This window comes from Elgaria multicarinata, chromosome 18 (genome assembly GCF_023053635.1).
Source record: "Elgaria multicarinata webbii isolate HBS135686 ecotype San Diego chromosome 18, rElgMul1.1.pri, whole genome shotgun sequence".
In the NCBI taxonomy this organism is placed as follows: Eukaryota; Metazoa; Chordata; class Lepidosauria; order Squamata; family Anguidae; genus Elgaria; species Elgaria multicarinata.
This window is the reverse complement of record NC_086188.1, coordinates 17512911-17531533: the sequence shown is the minus strand read 5'-3', so window position 1 is coordinate 17531533 and position 18623 is coordinate 17512911. Positions and strand designations below refer to the sequence as shown.

Sequence of the window (18623 nt, the reverse complement as noted above, 5' to 3'; positions counted from 1 at the left end):
GTTTAAAGGTACCATGATGAAAGCCCTTTCGAGCAAGCCAGGTATCATGAAAAAGAAAGGAACGCTGCTGCCACCACCCTGCTATCACACAGGTTGCATTTTCTAAAGAGAAACTGCTATAGTTTTCTTTCTAGCAGTAGGAACCACAGGCGACTCAATCAAACATTCCTCAGTTAAAATCCATGTTAATTCAAGTCTAGATCTTCCACAAATACTGAAGAACCTTGAATATGTTGGGGTGTAGTTGTTTTTTGATGGGTGGGTGGGATGTTGCAACTATTAGGTGCATTAAGCTAACAGAAGATGTTTCAGATTCCTAAATCTGATGCGGCATTTTTATTATTTTTCCATCTAGCTAGAAACAGCCACTTATACCATTTTCATAATTCTAAAAATGTTTTAAATCCCTTTCACCTAGGTCTTGCACTGTGTAATTTTATTTAAACGTAATTATCTGCCTGGCTTTCAAAAGATTTTTAGACTACCTGCTAAAAAAACCCCACACCTAATTAAGCCCACGTTCAACCCAATGCTTCTCTGTACAAACCAAATCTTCTGATTGTTATTTATACGGCTCCATCGTTATACGGGGCGCTTTATCCCTTTCCTTAATATGCAGCCTTGAATCTCTGTTTTTGCTTCTTTTAAATTTTGTTTTAACTGTTTTATTCTGTTTTTATTTTCATTTTATCTTGTACACCGCTCTGAAATTTTTCAATGGGGAGCGGTATATAAATATTCTAAATAAATAAATAAATAATATAGAGTAAAGTAAGCCCCCCATCCCCCCCCCCAAAAATACAAGGCCCTACGCCAGCCTTCCTCAACCTGGGGCGCTCCAGATGTGTTGGACTACAACTCCCAAAATGCCCCAGCCTGCTGGGGCATTCTGGGAGATGCAGTCCAACACATCTGGAGCGCCCCAGGTTGAGGAAGGCTGCCCTACCCCAACAAGTTTACAATCTATACAGTTGAGAGGGAAGAGAATGTAAAGGCAAGGGAAGAGAAATGATGCCAATGAATGGTAAAGAATTCTAGCACAAGCCTGTGATTATTTATTAAGAATTAAGTCCCACTGTGTTCAATAGGGCGTGATTAAAATTCTCTCATATACAACACTGCACTGGCGCTTTTAAAGTAACAGGGTACAGAACTCCTCCACCCCTCTACACCACCTCCCAACAGCGAGAATCTGTGCTTGCAAAGGCTGAAAGTGTCAATCTATTTCTTATGTACTTTACATTGAGCCAGACCATTGGTCCATACTGCCACTTTGACTGGCTCAGTGGCTCCTCAACCCTACTACCAAGTATCTCTTCTTAACTAGAGATCCCAAGATTAGAACCTGGGGCAAAGACTCTTTCCGTCGTCCATTGAAACACTCCCTACAGGACAAATGGCCCTCATCATTGTTAGGCGTGAAATGGAGTACGGAGCAGTTTGCTAAAAAGTTTTACAAATATTTCAAACAGCTGCTGGGGTCCGCACCATCCCCAGGAGCAGAGGAGGGCGAAGAAGGCTTAACGGATGTGTTTCATTCTTTGCAATTGACTGACATTTTTCTCGTTGTTGAATCAAGATTTCCGGCTGAAGAAAAACAGACGGACGTCTTAGCTCAAAGCTTCGGTCATGACAGAAGAGGAAGTGATGGGAAAGAACCCTTCTATGGTCACAGTTCCGCTCTTTCTCAGACAAGTCCCCGAGCCTAGAACACCTATGTACGTGCCTGGTTTTATAGGAAAGCAGGTCATTTGGGGGAGGGGGAGGTTTTGGAGGATTCAGGGATGCGGATTCCTGCTCTCTGTAAGGTATTCTTCCCAAACCAACTTCGCCCCTTGAAGCCTTACCCTCTGGTGTGGAGGACTCCTTTCTGCGGCTTGAGGGAGGAGCGAGCAGGCTGATGGGCGTGGGTTGGTGTTCAGGTGACCGAACAATGGCAGACATGATGATCTGCTGCCTGGCCGTGGCAGGAGTGGATGGGTGAGGGTGGTCTGTGATTTTCCTATGGGCAGCTACAGATACACACAAACAGTTAGTCAACTCCTCCCGGCGCGAGGAGCAGCCGTGGCTCTACGTAACCTTTAAGCGTTAAAGCCTGCAGCGAGGGCGTTGCTATACTGGATCCTCGACAGCAAACAACAAAGGGGGGAGTGGGGGGAGAAAGAGAAAGAGACATTTCACAGCTACACGGAAGACACGAAAGAGGAGACACGTGTTTGGACTAAAAGTAACGAAACGAAAACGTGACCCTCCTCCTCCTCCTCCTCCTCTTCAGATGCAACTTTTCAGCGGCCCCCTACCTTCCTCTCGAGCAGATCTGAGCTCAATGCGGGTTTTCTGAAGGGCCTCCTCCAACTCAGCCGAACGGGCCTTCTCCTTCTCCAACGCCACCTTCAGCTCATTGTATTGCAGAGGAACCTGTGTGGGTAAAGAAGGGTCCTCTTTCCGTCGACTAAACAGGCCCTAGCAACAGAAACACACAGACAGCTCCTAACTCCTAGTAAGTGATGGTTTCTACTAGGGGAAGGGAAGGCTGACTAGCTGCAGACCAGAGGGTCTCGGGGGTTTCCTCATCTCAGTAAAGGGGTTAAGGGTAGTGGGGAGGGAAACCTGAAGGTTTCCCCCCCCACACACCCCATTTTGTTTTCAAGCATCTCATCCTGGCAGTTCTTTGCATTTCTCATCCAGCTTGACAAGAGACTGGCTCAGATCAGACAACACGTCAGTCAATGCAGTGTGAAAACTCCACTCAACGGTGGAGTTTTTAGAGGGTTCTCCCTCCACACAACACGCAACACAGCGGTTGTGCTGGAACTCTCCTCTGCACAGCATGGATATTCAGCGTGGAGGATTCCACCCCCCCCACACACACACACACAAAAAAACCCAACTCCACCGCTGGGTGGAGTTTTCCTGCCAGACAACATGTTTCTCAACAGCGGTGTAAAAACTCCACCGTGGAGTTCTAAAACCACCGTTGAGAGACGTGGGTGTCTGAACTGAGCCAGTGATTCTCCACCTCTCATCTCAGTAAACAAAGCTCTTTGGGCCTTAAAGCAGGAGGCCCCAGCCGTCTTGAATGACTATTACGCTTTTACTTACAAAAGCATCTCTGCACAGCTTGTTCCCACATTTCCATGTCAACGCTAGCACTTTCCCCAATTGTTCCAAACTGGTTAGCTCAGAGAAGGAATGCTATGAGGTCCCTATGCTGTCTTTATACTGTTTTCTTAACGTCAGGGCATCTTTGTCATTCAACGTGGCTTAGAGCGTGATCCAAAGTATGCTTAGACCAAAAAAAAAAAAAAAAGAGTCCTATAACTCCCAGCTGGCTAGCTGGGGAATGCTGGGAGTTGTAGGACCTTTTCTATCTAAACATGCATGGGATTGCGCCCTTAATGTCACATACCACATCTAATCGTTCAAGCCAGGATCCAAAGAGTTACTTTAGGTGCCCACCCACACACCTCCCAGTGGGATTTGGGAGAACATGGAACTAACTTGCAGATATTCTTTGGATGCCAGACTTAGATATTTACACCATGTGTAACTGCTTAATGCCTGTTAGTTAATGTTTGTTTGTTTGTTTATTTATTTATTTATTTATTTAGCTCACCTTTTTCTTTTTGGCTGGCTGGTCCATCTTTGCTTGCAGAAAGTCAATAAGCTTGGTTTGTTGTGAAATTGTGCCCTCCATTTTCACCTTTTCATGAGAATAGAGAACCTTTGAAAGATAATAATAATAATAATGATGATGATGATGAGAAGGAGAAACAGCTATCGTGAGAGATGCTCATTCACACACCAAAACGATACCAGTGGAACAAGTACGGCTTCCAGAGCAGCAGTCCAAATCACCCCAGGGAGCCGTTGCTTTCCCCTCACCTGGATATTTTCCAGTTGGTACTCCAGGTCACTTCGCTCAGTCTTCAAAAGATCTGCCCTGTCCAAAGCCTCCTGCAGGCCTTGAGTCAGTCGAAATATATGGTTTTTCTGCAAATCCATCTGCTGCTGCAGCTTTGCTTGCTGTTGATAAGAAGGCAAAATCCAGAGATGTTTTAAGAAATTAAAAGCCAGCTTAAACTGCCCAGCCATCTCCTCTTTCACTGCCAAATGTTCAGTCACCACTGCTTATGTCCTCTGAAGGTTGGGAGGCTGGTGTTTGGCTCTTTAGAAATAGGGCTTGTTGTTCCCATTGGACTTGAACTCAGAGCTGTTCTATCCAATAGGAAGAAAGATGTGGACTGTATCACTTCAGACATCAGGGAAGGGATCATATTTTTGAACATTACTCCCAAGACAAATAATTCTTTGCAAAGCACATCAGGTAGAGGATTACACATAACCCTCCTTCTTTGATATGCTATCATTCACTACAAGCAGGGTTTTTTTAAACCCGTACATATAGTATAACATAAAAACATAAGAAAAGCCCTACTGGATCAGACCAAAGACCTGTCATAGAATCATAGAATAGCAGAGTTGGAAGGGGCCTATAAGGCCATCGAGTCCAACCCCTGCTCAATGCAGGAATCCACCTTAAAGCATCCCTGACAGATGGCTGTCCAGCTGCCACTTGAAGGCCTCTAGTGTGGGAGAGCCCATGACCTCCCTAGGCCATTGGTTCCATTGTCATACCACTCTAACAGTCAGGACATTTTTCCTGATGTCCAGGTGGAATCTGGCTTCCTGTAACTTGAGCCCATTATTCCCTGTCCTGCATTCTGGGACGATCAAGGAGAGATCCTGGCTCTCCTCTTGTGTGGCAACCTTTCAAGTATTTGAAGAGTGCCTCATGTCTCCCCTCTTCTCTTCTCCAGGCTAAACATGCCCAGTTCTTTCAGTCTCTCTTCATAGGGCTTTGTTTCCAGACCCCTGATCCTCCTCCTCTGAACTCCCACCAGCTTGTCTGCATCCTTCTTGAAGTGTGGTGCCCTGTCTTTTAGTCTAGTATCTTCATTTCTTACAGAAGCCAAGCAGATGCCTCTGAGAAGCTCCCAGTCAGGACATGAGGACAACATCCTGCCCCTGCTGTTGTTCCCCAGCAACTGATATTTAAAGGCACATTGCCTCTGACCACAAAGGTGGCATGTAGCTGTCATGATCACCAGCCACTGATGGCCCTTCCATGAATTTGTCTAACATCCTTGCCATCAAGGTTGGCGTCCATCAACACACCTTGGGGCAACGAATTCCTTAACCATGTCAGGCTTACTGCCTCCAGGATCAGAAGCAGTAAGCCTGTACACACCAATTCCTGGGGAACATGGGCTGGTGGGTGCTGTTGCTCCGTGTCCTGCTTGTGGGTTCCTGGTCGACAGCTGGTTGGCCACTGTGTGAACAGAGTGCTGGACTAGATGGACCCTTGGTCTGATCCAGCATGGCCCTTCTTATGTTCATGTCCCTGCAGCTTGTGTTTTACACAGAATTCCTTGTTTGACAAAATCCTTTAACCCAGAATAACACAAAGAAAAGCTGAAGTGGTTGTACCTTGGGCAGTAGAGCATTATTAAGTGGCATAAATTCAAAGCTGTATTATTTTGGGTATCTCTTCAATAGCAGCCTCCTTTAATCAAGAAGAGTGGGGAAGTCAGTGTTCTGTGGTTAAAATCTGGGCAATTTAGGGCAGATTTACACGACACACCTACATTGGTTTTGTATCACTTTAACTGTGATGGTTCCCCCCCACAAAGAAATCCTAGGAGCTAAGTTTGGATGTGGAGAATTTTCTGTTAGGAGATCCCAACCCTCCACCCCATTTCCAAATTGCAGAATTGTAATTCCCATAGTGCACTAGGAAGATGGAACGACTATTAAACTAGTACGTCTGTAGTGTAAACATGTCCTGTGAACTGTTTAGCCAAGCCATCATCTCTCCGAATAAGGACACATTATGGGTTAGGCGTCACCTCTTCTAGAAGCCTCTGCTTGAGTTCACGTTCTGTCTCAAGCTTCTGTTGCAAACTACGAGCGTTCATCTCCAGCATCGCATGCTTCTTCTCCAAATCATTCAGCTAGATAGTTAGAGAAGATACACAAACAGATTTAGAAAGTAGAGGCGGGCCATTAAGTAACACTCCCAGTTCCAACCCTTCCATTCTTCACCTAGCGAAAACTCTTTGGCTTGCTTTTATTCCCTTTATTTTGACCAAAACTGTGTAGAGAGATTATTGCTGGCTGCAGCGAAGCTCGGGTCACTGTGGCTGCCCAGTGCGCCCAGCAACAAATTCTCTAAAAAGTTTTGGGGAAAGGAACACACAGGTCCCCTTCCCAGAGATCAGTTTCCTCCCCAGACCCTTAACTGGTGGCAGTGCCGCAGCAGAAGACAGATCCTGTTTCACGTTCCTTTTTAAACATTCCCCAGTGAAATCAAGAACACTGCAGAGTGAAGCTCCAAAGAGTCATGCCAATGAAGATGGTGGGTATGATTGTCTGATGCTCCACTACACTGTAAAAGGGTTGTTGTTTTTAAAAGGAAAGATTTGCTATGTTTTGAGGAGGCTGCAGGCCCCAGACCTGTCCCCCCTCACCCGGCCCTAATGGCATCACTGGTCCAGCAGGTACTTGCCTGTGACCTGCACTCTTAAAAGATGTCCCCCTTTCTGCTTTGCTGACCCATATGCCCGAGACTCCATCTGAGAACACCAGTGTAGTTCCATTTCTCTCTACCTTCAAAATCTCTCTTCAAGTCCCATCCTTTCTAGGAAAGCTTTTTAGCTCTCATCTCCAGCTGAAACAAAGCCTAAACACGTACAACTCCATCTGCACTTATCCATCCCATTAGTTCGGCCTCTCCCCTCGGCCGACGATCGACATTGAGATTTTAAGCTCCATGGATGCAGAGACCTGTCTCTAACAACGCTGCTCTACAGGACGCCATGTAGATGGATCCTGCCTTCTAAGACAATGACAACTGTCCGCAGCAAAAAGCAGTTCCATTCACTGCAGCTCAGCTAAACTACAGCGTATGCATAGAAGATTTTGTTGTTCACTACTGACCTTGTCAGAAAGACTCTCAGCTTTCAGTTTTTGGTCCTTCAAAGCTTGCTGGAGAGCTAAGATCTCTGCTTTATGTTCTTTAACAGCAAGCTCGACCACCTGTCGGGATTCGGTGATGCGCTGATCTGCTCGCACCCTGTATTAAAAATAAGGAGTGCACTTGCTTATATTTTCCCTGGGATCCCTCTTTCAAGGATACCAAGATCTCAGAGGGCTCAAAAATTAATAAAGCCTCTGATCTGAAGAACAAAATAAAAATTAGGAAGGAATTGCCTCAGACTTCCAAAGTTCTGTTTTTCAAAAATGCTATCCTTCTGCAATGCTCCCCGTACCACTCACATCTCACCCACACCTGCTGTGCTGACCGAGATCCAAGTTGCTACAGTGAGAATCTGGAATCAAAGCCTTGTACCATATGGTGGCACAGAATAAGGGAGTTGGCAAATAATCAGAAGTTCTGTCATCCAACTTCGTGCCCTTGGTAAGAATAAACAGGATCTGTAGCACAAACTAAATTATGATCATGACCCTGTGGGGAAGAAGAAGGAGCTGTTGGTCTGCCCCTCTATTGGGAGTCAGTGTGGTGTAGTGGCTAAAGTGTTGGACTGGGAGTCGGGAGATCCAGGTTCTAGTCCCCACTTGGCCATGGAAACCCACTGGGTGACTTTGGGCCAGTCACACAAACTCAGCCCAACCCACCTCACAGGGTTGTTATTGTGAGGATAAAGTGGAGAGGAGGAGGCCACCATGGGTTCCTTAAAAGAAAAAAAAAGAAGGATATAAATGCAATAATAAAATAAATAAAAATTGGGAGATGAAAGGGGGGAGCAGGGCCTTCCCACCAGCCTGAACAGTCTCCTTGAGTTCTTTTTCTTTTCTCCCTCTTCCCTCCCCATCCCCTTTTCCTTGTGTGTCATGTCTTTTTAAGAATGTAAGCCAGAGGACAGGGCCTGTCTTCCTTACTGATCAATTGTAAGCCTCTCCGGGCGCCTTTTTGGCTGAGGTATGGGATAAAAATACTCTAAATAAGTAATAATAAATAAATAAATAATAAATAACTAGGGATAGCTGAAATCCTCTCCCATCCCAGCTTCTGTAGCCCCACTTGTGGGCTGCGAAAGTAGGGGTAGCACTTGTCACCAGCACTCCTGTGGCCTCCTTGCTGCTGGTAGCCAACAGCCTCCCCACCGTGCCAAGCCCAGAAGGATGCTCCGTAGTCATATCAGATCACTCTGAGAGGGACTTGGAGAAAATAAAAATGGCGGCCAGCGGCAACAGGAAGGCTGCAGAACCCCAGTGGTTGGTGATTCCCAATCCACCAAAAGATAAAAGAAGGTAGGGTAGTATACACACACACACACACACACACAACACACGCACACACACACCCCTTTCGTTTGAACCCTGCAAATCCAGTCCCAACTTTGGCAGTGCAAAGCCCTCATTATAATATGCTAAAAGAATGTTTTGGTGGTGGGGATAGCTCTGGAGCTTTTGACTGAGCTGACACCACATCTTAGGCGAAAGCCTTTTTATTCTTCCAGCATTTTAACAGTCTATAAATAAATTTTTAACATGGTGTTTTAAATTTGTAATTTTGCATTGCTGCTGTTATTATCTGATTGAGCTTTTATATTGTATTTTATATTATGGTTTTAAAAGGGCTGTTTACCTGGTAAAACTTACATCCCCAAAGCTTAGGCAAGCATTTACAGCCCTCCGTTTTCAAACTATGCCCACAGCTGTGACGGATGGCAGATATCAGCGCACCCCTTTGGCCCTCCGTCTGTGTATTTGTGGGGCCCCAGAAATTGAGGATCTGCCTCATTATTTGCTCTTCTGTTCTTTATACTCTGAACCAAGAACCAAATTTTTGGAATCTATTCTGTATCAACTACACTTCTGTTAGACAAACACTTCAATACCACTTCAGAAAAGATTTTCTATCTCCTGTCTGACACTGACTCTAGGGTAATGCACAAAGTATCTCTTTTTGCCCTGGCAGCAATGAAAATTCGGGCAAGATTTATTACTGAGATTGCAATTGATTGTGCTGGAGACGCTCTTATTTAAACACAAATTTTATATTCAAATTATGCTTTTAATTGTATTGAATTTTATTCTTTTATTATGTATGATCTGCTCGTGATTATATGTAGTATTTTTATATTGTTGTTTCTTCATAGTGTAGCTATTCTGTATGCGAATGGCCTATCGCCTAAGCATTAATAAATTACTACTACTACTACTATTATGGTTTTATACTATTGTTTTATACTTTGAATGGTTTTAATTTTTGTGAACCGCCCAGAGAGCCCTGGCTATTGGGCGGTATAGAACTGCAATAAATAAATAAACAAATAAAGGGTGTTCATTTATTTAAAAATGATTTTTAACTTTTGATCCAGTTTTCTACAATAGTCATCAAGAGGGTTAACTCAGCAACTTAAAAAAAAAGATACAGACAGACAACAAGGTAATATAAAATCTAAATACAAGAGCAATGGAAAAACACTCAAAACTTTGTCTTCTTCCCTCTTCAAAAGCTTGTCTAAATAAAAATGATCTGGCTATGATTCCCAAAAGAAGAGCGTGCACAGTGCTCACCTCTCTGGGGAAGGGATGCTGAGGTCTGGGCACCACTGAGAGGGCGCCCCGTCCAGTCACCACCTGCCTAACCTGTGAGGGCGAGGACACCCAGAGAAAGGCCTCAGTTAACCATTGTACCAGAGACGTTGGAACTTCCACTGCAAAGGCCAAAAGCGCTTGGGGGCCGCGTTCTAGTGGTGGGCAGGGCCAACGGCGAAAAGGGGCATGGCAAAAGGTGAAAAGGGGCAGGGCCAAAATATCCAAAATACTAGCATACTTTAGCTTAGAGCTCTTATTGTCTTAGGAGGCCTTTTAGAATTGGGGGTGGGGAGACGGACGATGAGACCTGGGAAAGCAATATGGGCATCCGGGGGAACCTCGCAGGGCCAGATTTGGCCCCTGGGCCTGAGGTTCTACACCCTTGCATTATACCATCAGGGAAGGATATGGGGCCAGGTTATTTGAAGGAACGCCTCCCATATGTATCTGCCCGGACCTTAAGATAATCTACAGGAGCCCTTCTCCGTGAGCCCCTGTCAAAGGAAGTGAGGCAGGTGGCTACTAGAAGGAGGGCTTTCTCCGCTGTGGCACCCCAGTTGTGGAATGAGCTCCCCAGAGAGGTCCGCCTGGCGCCTACACTGTACTGCTTTCGTCGCCAGCTGAAGACCTTTTTATTCTCCCAGTATTTTAACACTTAATTTTAACTTAAATTTAAATTTTACTGTTTTAACTCTGTATTTTAATCTTATATCAATTTTGCTGCGTGGTTTTATCCTGGTTGTGCGTTTTATACTGTATTTTGTATTTGTGCTTTTAACCTGTTGGTTGTTTTATTGTGGTTTTAATTTTTGTGAACCGCCCAGAGAGCGTCGGCTATTGGGCGGTATAAAAATGTAATAAATAAATAAAATAAATAAATAGGATATACTAATTTGCTGGTCCCAGACTGCTCAGGGCTTTGGCCGCCAATTTGAATTGCACCCAAAACAAACCCAAAGCCAGTGCACTTACGTACTGGCATCGTGTGCTCAGGACAGCAAGTCCCTGTCAGTAGCCAGGCTGCCAAATTCTGAACCAGCTGTAGCTTTAAGAAGGCAAACCCCTGATAGAGCACATGACAGAACTCTTAACTTTGCTGAGGCGTGGGTGATGGCGGCCGCAGGATCCTTCCTCAAAGAGAGATGTAGCTAGTGCACTAACCACGTTGCTAAAAGGCACTGTGGGTTGCAGATGCCACCTGAGCGTCCAGGTACAGCGCAAGGCTCAGAAGCGCTGCCCAATCCCCACCTGACACTGTGGGAAGACTCCATCCCAACTGGCAGGGACAGGACTCAGTCGTGACGGCCGCTTAACAAAGAGGAAGGCAAGCATTGGTACAGCAGCCCGTGCCTGAAATTAGAGTCCTTCAGATGTGCCCATTTGTTCTGGGGCAGAACTTTCTTCCCCAACTCGTATTGCTTTATGTTACACAATGCATGCGGAAATAAAGCCCATACCTGCTTTGTTTCTCTGTATCTAACATTCTCTGTAGCTCCCGAACCCGGCATTCAAACTGGGTCTTTTCATCTCCCAGGACGTTTCTCCATGCCTCCCACTGGCGCTCCTTCTCCAGGAGTTCATCATTCAAAGCCTCCAGATCCATCACTTGCTCTTCCAGCATTGTGCAGGTTGTCTTTAAGGCCTCCATCGTCTAAAAACAAATCCTCTCATCATTTTTCCAAATTTCCACCTCAAAACCATTGCACCGCGCGAAAATAAAACGCCTTCATATCTGAGCCTCTCCAAGTATAATACAAGAACACAGACAGACAGTGTGGCTGGTGGTACTCACTCTTGTCCTGGGCCCATAGGCAGCTAAAACAAAGGAAAAGGAAGGATCAGGGCTATTTGGGCCTGTGGAGTCCTTTAAGGTCAACAGAAAAAGGGGTGCTATGAAAGCAAGCAAAATGCTTAAAAAAACAGGTCAGGGACAGGCGACCTGTGGCTCTCCAGATGTTTTCGCCTACAATTCCCATGACTTCTCACTGCTGCCTAGGGCTGATGGGAGTTGTAGGCCAAAACCTCTGGAGGGCTACAAGTTGCCCATTCCTGAACTCGGTGGCCAGGACTGGAGCAATTGATGCGACTGTACCAGTGGCTCAGAAAAACTCCATCCTAACCCAACCGTGACCTGTGCAAAAACAGAGAAGGCTGTGCTCCCTCTGGCCAACGTCTGTGAGTCTTTGCTCTGAGGATTTCCATGACTCAAGTACATTTGGAGTAGGCACTGATGGGAAAGTCAAAAATGACATCTGTGGACGTCACCTCAGCTTACCCACCTCGGCCTGGTCTCCACTAGAGCTACAGTTCATACGGACATGCCAAGCGTGGTCTAGTTGTGTGCTATACGATGATTTCAGTCATTGTGGCCTGAGGACATGGACAAGGTGTTTTCTTGATCCTCGCCACCCAGGGCCTATTACATCTAGCAAAAGGGGGTTGACCGACTGGATCCTCCTTACAAGAAGCAGCAGACCCAACGGCCTTGATGGAGGCAGATGTGAAACCAATCCTAAAAGAATCCTATTTGGAACCCAAGGATTGCAATAAGTATTGGCTCGTCGCAAATATCCCATTCCTGAGGAAGCAGGGGGCTGCCATGCAACTCCAAGGATTCTTAAATAATTCCAATTATCTGGATCCATTTCAACCTCGTTTTAGTGCAGAAACTGCCTCAGTCACCCTGATGGATGACTTGCATTGGGATGAGTGCGCTCCTCCAATTTTCCTGGATCTCGCAGCGGCCATCAGCTACAGTATCTGGTTACACTCTCTGGATTAGGAGCTGGGAATACAGTGGCTTGGTGGTTTGGCTGAGGGCCAGTTCCAGAAGGTGATGCTGGGGGTAATGAAACGATTGCTTGGCCCTGCAGCATCTATGCTATGCATCCTGCAGGCTTCCATCTTGTCCCCTCTGCTTTTCAACATCTCCATGAAACCGAGTGAGGTTATCCAGGGCCTTGGAATTGGATGTCGTCAATATGCAGATCACAAACAGCTTGGGCTCTCCCTTACATCGGATTCCAGTGAGGAAGGGGGACTTTTGTCATTGCTTGTAATCAGTGACACACTGGATAAGGGCCAACGAACTGAAACTCAATCCCATGTAGACAAAGGTACCATCGGTAAATGTCTGTCTAGACAGGCAGGTGCTCTCTAGCCCGTTTTGGATGGGATCAGGTCTACAGGCTCGAGGGGCGCATTGACCCAACTTCGTAACTGGGGGCCCGAGTGGCTTCCGGGGCACGGAATACCTTTCATCAGTTGCTGCTAGTGCACCAGCTGCAACATTTTCTGAAGAACGACAGCTTGGCCATAGTTAGCCATGCCCCGGTAGCCTCCAAGTGCTGTAATACATTGTGCATGGGGCTTCCTTTGAAGATTGGCTGGAAACTGCAGTTAGTTCAAAATAAATAGGAACAAAGGCTTAAAAAGCTTCACTGTTCAAAATGCAGGTGCTCACCTTTCAAACCTTGTACAGATGAGGATCTGGAGACTTTATGCCTTCTCCCGTATGAACGTCTATATTCTAGAGCATAAGGAAGTCTATCACCTCTTGTACTGACACCAACTTCAACTCCTACACAGCCAGGGTTGTCTTTAAGTAGTTGTGTTAACTTATTCACAACAGCATATGAGGTCAGCGTATGGGCAGCTCAGGTAGCCTGCATCTTTGTCTTGCCCGTGGCCTGGACTGAGGCTCCACCACTGAAGAGGCCATAATTGCCTTCACCCGGCTCAGCCCTGTCCTCTGAGGTTGACCATGGACATAGTGGATGAAACGATGCAGAACGCAATGGCCCTGTTAAGTGGATGGTCCTCGAACACGGCCAGTGGGAACCCGTATGTACCCCAAGGCCTTCTTTGGATGCCCATGCGATCCGGATGCCCGAGGCTGTCTTCTGGATGCCCGTGCAACTGGGGAAGAGGGGCTTCTCAATGATGGTGCCCGCTTGTGGGATTCTATTCCCAGGGAGGCTTATCTAGGCACCAGGCCAAGTCCATTTTTCTTTTTCCAGGCTTTCAATCGCTGATGAGTTTTTCATTATTTCTGATGGATTGCTTTAACGCCGTCTTCCACTGTTTACGGGCTGCTGTTTGGTTTGACTGATATTTATGATATTGTTTTGCAAACCCCCCTGATTTTGTTTTAATTGAAGGGTGGCACAGGAATCTATTACAGAGAATAGAGTATTTCTACTTCAAATCACAACTATGTCAGAGCAATAAATCTATGTGGCATAAGGCGATGCTTTTTCAAACTTTGTTTTGGGGAAACCAGCCATTTCTCCGAAGCTTATCAGGGCCTCCTCAACATGAAGCCCATTAGCCGCAGCTACATTTCCCACTAGCAGAGCCTTCCTCCGCACTGAGCGGTTGAAGAGAGGGTGTTGAGTGTGTCCGAGGTCAGACTCTCCGTTCACGTAGGATAAAAGTGAAGCCGAAGAGACTGGCCAACGCTCTACATGAACCATGAACTAGCATAAATGGAAACAGGACTTCTAAAGGGCCTAGTTGGTAGTTTGGGAGTGTGTTTAGATCCAGCATTATCACTAGAGGCAGAGGTGGAGGCGGTAGCACAGAACACCTTTCATCAGCTAAGCTGATATACTAACTACATCCTTATCTGGACAGAGATAGCCTACGTACAGTTATGCATGCTCTGGTAATCTTGCATCTGGGGGACTGCAATGCATTATACATGGGGCTGCCTTTGAAAACGGTCCGGAAACTTCAGCTGGTCCAAAATAGGGCAGCGAGAATGTTAATGGGGACTGGCCAACGAAATCATATTATGCCAGTCCTTTTCCATCTGCACCGGCTGCCAGTCCATGTCCAAGCCCGATTCAAAGTGCTGATATTAACATTCAAAGCCTAGAGAACTTCAGCTATGGGGCAGTATAGAAATGTAAATGATGATGATGATGATGATGATGATGATATGTCCGTCTAGAACAGTGGTTCTCAACCTTCCTAATGCTGCAACCCTTTAATACAGTTCCTCATGTTGTGGTGACCCCCAACCATTAAATTATTTTCGTTCTTCTCTACACGATCCATTGTCATGGGATGGTTTGCTAATGAAAATAATACATAACACTAGCTTTAATAATACAAAAGATGATACATGACATAGTTCAGTCAATACAGTTTCCTAAGGCCATCGGAAATATGTGTTTTCCAATGGTCTTAGGCGACCCCTGTGAAAGGGTCATTCGACCCCCAAAGGGGTCCCGACCCACAGGTTGAGAACCGCTGGTCTAGAAAACCGCCATGAGCAAGAAAGATAATGATAATGATAATAATAACAATAATAATAATGGCTTGGGGCCGGGGGAGTTAAACACTCGATTCCCCCAGCACTGCTGTACCAATTTATAAAAAAAACAGAGCCCCCAAGGCTGCCTGCCTTAGAGTAAAAAATATTTTTTTAGAAGTTGCAAAATGGCACCACAGATCTTCTACAGATCTTGCTTCACTCCTATCTTGCTGGAAAACATCCAGAAAGGGGGCAATTAAAATAATCAAGTGGTTGGGAAACCTTCCTCACATGGAAAGGTTAATTTGCTTTGGTCTTTTTAGATTAGAAAAACAAGACAAAACGAGGGCGCGGGGAGAACATGATCATGATTTACAAAATTATAAATGGGGCGGTGAAAGTGGGCAGAGAAACTGGCTTCGTTCTTTCCCCCCCCCCCCTCTGGAACCCAGGGTCGCCCATTGAAGCGGACTGACAGTAGATTCAGGGATGGTGGAAGAAAGAAAGTTTTCACACAGCACATAATTAAACTTAAGGAATGTGCTAAAGCTTGCAGCAACCATTTCTGGGTCTTCAAAGAAGAGAAGGACTGAACAGATTCATGGATAATATACGTCTGTCGACAACTATTTGTCAGGATGGATGAAAGCTATTTGTCCAGGATGGGGGAGCGAGCCCCTGAATACCAGATGCTGAGGACAAATGGCAAGAATCCTGCTTGTGAGTGCCCAGAAGCCCCTGGCTCACTGCCCAGGCAACCCCATTGCTGAAAACAGAATAATGGACTACAGAGAACGTGGTCTGTAGACCTAGACGCCATGTACGCAGGTCGTTAGCCAGCTATGTAGCTGGCTGAAGCAGGAGAGGAGGCAAAGGCGGCTTACTAGGCTGTTTGCTAAGTTGCTCGCTTCACCAGCCTTGATCTAACCCCAAAATTGAGGAAGCAGGAAATGGAGGTGGCCAACTGGGTCAATTGGGAAAATGTCCAGTGTACTCTTGACTGAAACCAAGGCCTGGTTTGCATGACACAAGGATGCTATTTATTGTGACATCCAAACCCAGTGAAGATGGGTAGCTGAGAGCGTGCCTTCTCCCCTACCAACCTGCCCAGTCACTGAGGTCATCTGAGGTCATCTCCCTACTCCCTCATGCGCTCCTGGGGGTTCCACATAGACCCATCCTCCGACTGGAGTTCACCAGGGGAAGAGCCTTCAGTGTGGTGCCCCCCCCTCCTATGGAATTCCCTGCCTCTGGAGGTCAGGCGGGTGCCAACTTTGTATTCCTTTCAGCACCTCCTGAAAATGGCATTGCTCCAGGAAGCCTTTCCTTAATGGCCAGCCGCGGTTCATAGTTCACTTTTCATTTTGCTTCTTTTAAAAATCTATTTTAAGGTGTTTTAGTCTGTTTTTATGTCATCTTGTACACTGCTCGGAAATTATGAATGGGAAGCGGTATACAAATATTGTAAATAAATCACTAAAAAAATAGCTAGGGTGGTTAACAAGCCACCCAGCAGCCCTCGAATAAGCTACCCATCCTCACTGGGTTTGGATGTTATGACAAGCCGCGCACGCCGAGGGTAATTCGGTAAATCGGGGCGGCACACAAGGGAGTGGTTAACAAGCTTCTTAACCACCCTTGTGCAGTGTGAACTGAGTCAACATGTTTCATTTCCGCTCACTTAAGAACTTTTGCACAGACTCAGGCCCCGTTCAGAAGACACTTTAAACCACGGCTTTAACCATAGTGGTTAAGCCAGAAAGCCAGACTGTATTCAGAAGACGTGGTTTAAGGTGTCTTCTGAACACGGCCTGGCTTTCTGGCTTAACCACCGTGGTTAAAGTCGTGGTTTAAGGTGTCTTCTGAACACGGCCTGGCTTTCTGGCTTAACCACCATGGTTAAAGCCGTGGTTTAAAGTGTCTTCTGAACACGGCCTGGCTTTCTGGCTTAACCACCATGGTTAAAGCCATGGTTTAAGGTGTCTTCTGAACATGGCCTGGCTTTCTGGCTTAACCACCATGGTTAAAGCCGTGGTTTAAGGTGTCTTCTGAACACGGCCCGGCTTTCTGGCTTAACCACCATGGTTAAAGCTGTGGTTTAAGGTGTCTTCTGAACACGGCCTGGCTTTCTGGCTTAACCACCATGGTTAAAGCCGTGGTTTAAGGTGTCTCCTGAACACGGCCTGGCTTTCTGGCTTAACCACCATGGTTAAAGCTGTGGTTTAAGGTGTCTTCTGAACACGGCCTGGCTTTCTGGCTTAACCACCATGGTTAAAGCTGTGGTTTAAGGTGTCTTCTGAACACGGCCTGGCTTTCTGGCTTAACCACCATGGTTAAAGCCGTGGTTTAAGGTGTCTCCTGAACACGGCCTGGCTTTCTGGCTTAACCACCATGGTTAAAGCCGTGGTTTAAGGTGTCTTCTCAACATGGCCTGGCTTTCTGGCTTAACCACCATAGTTAAAGCCGTGGTTTAAGGTGTCTTCTGAACACGGCCTGGCTTTCTGGCTTAACCACCATGGTTAAAGCCGTGGTTTAAAGTGTCTCCTGAACACGGCCTGGCTTTCTGGCTTAACCACCATGTTTAAAGCCGTGGTTTAAGGTGTCTCCTGAACACGGCCTGGCTTTCTGGCTTAACCACCATGGTTAAAGCCGTGGTTTAAGGTGTCTTCTGAACGGGCCCTCAGAAGAACAGCATAGTGAAGGGATGAGCTACCCTGCAGGTAAAGCCATTATCACTAAAAATGTGTATAAAAGAGCATTAGAAAAAAGGGAGCAGGATTAGACGGCTAAGGTGCTTGCCATCACATGGCATGGAAGAGCCCAAGTGCTGCACCCATCAAAGCAGCCATTCTAGAAAACTTCTAGGCCCTGACTTGGGGTTGAATGCTCCAGGATGGGCCATTCAGGACTGTGGGCCACTTGATTACTGCACCTTGTGTGGTGAGAAACTGTGCCAATAAAACTGGGCTGTATCCTCTACTGTGCTCCAAGGCGATTCTGTCCATTCGACCGTCTGGCCCTGCACTTGGCCACGATTATGGCCTACAAGTCCAATCCAGCCAAGAAAATCTTACATTTTCTAATTCTGTTGTCTAGACTGTGTGCCTCAATTGGCAAGAGGGGACTGGCGTCCCAAATGTTCCGCCTCAAGGCAAGGGGGTAAAAACTTCAAGCCCTTTCATTCTTCAGTGACGGAGTATTTGTAAGCACACAATCATCTTCACATTGGCCCCGGGGGGGGGGGGGGGGCTTAAAAAGCCGATCTTTAAAGGGTCACTTCTGAACGCTTACTTGTTTCTGACTGGTGAGCTGCATCTCTCGCTCCGTGATCTCGCGACGAAGGTGGTCGACTTCGCTTCGCAACTGGACCACCTCATCGCCGGCTCCTGACGCCTCGTCTAGCTGCTTGGACAGAAAGAAATTCTGGTTGTTCAGCTCCGCGTTGTCCTCACTCAGCTGGTTCAGCTGTTCTTCCAAGTCCGTTATCACCTAAAGAAAAAAGAGTAAGAAGCCGGAAAATCTCAGATAAATGGAGACCAGCCACGTCTTCTGAAAGTCAAACCCAGAAACCTAACCAAAGGGTTGCCGTAAAATTCATCACGGCGTCTTACTGACTGGCCACATGCCTAACTCTTACAGTAGAAACTAATTTGGCGCTTGCTTGAATATTAAGTTTAAACTAAATTTAATCTTCATGTACAAAACCTTTTGCAATATAACATAAGAGGAGCCCTGC

At 46.2% G+C, this 18623-nt stretch overlaps 1 protein-coding gene across 1 annotated transcript in view; it reads right to left on the bottom strand.

Moving 5' to 3' along the window:
- The window catches only part of CIT (citron rho-interacting serine/threonine kinase), a 136232-nt gene that overhangs the window by 30808 nt on the left and 86801 nt on the right, over positions 1–18623 (bottom strand). The window contains exons 24-31 of the mRNA XM_063144223.1: positions 18179–18376; positions 11085–11278; positions 7000–7135; positions 5910–6014; positions 3886–4026; positions 3617–3724; positions 2301–2463; positions 1848–2012 (exon numbers count right to left, since the gene is read on the bottom strand). Of these exons, the coding sequence (XP_063000293.1) occupies positions 1848–2012; positions 2301–2463; positions 3617–3724; positions 3886–4026; positions 5910–6014; positions 7000–7135; positions 11085–11278; positions 18179–18376 (1210 nt within the window). The remainder of the gene's footprint in view (positions 1–1847; positions 2013–2300; positions 2464–3616; positions 3725–3885; positions 4027–5909; positions 6015–6999; positions 7136–11084; positions 11279–18178; positions 18377–18623) is intronic.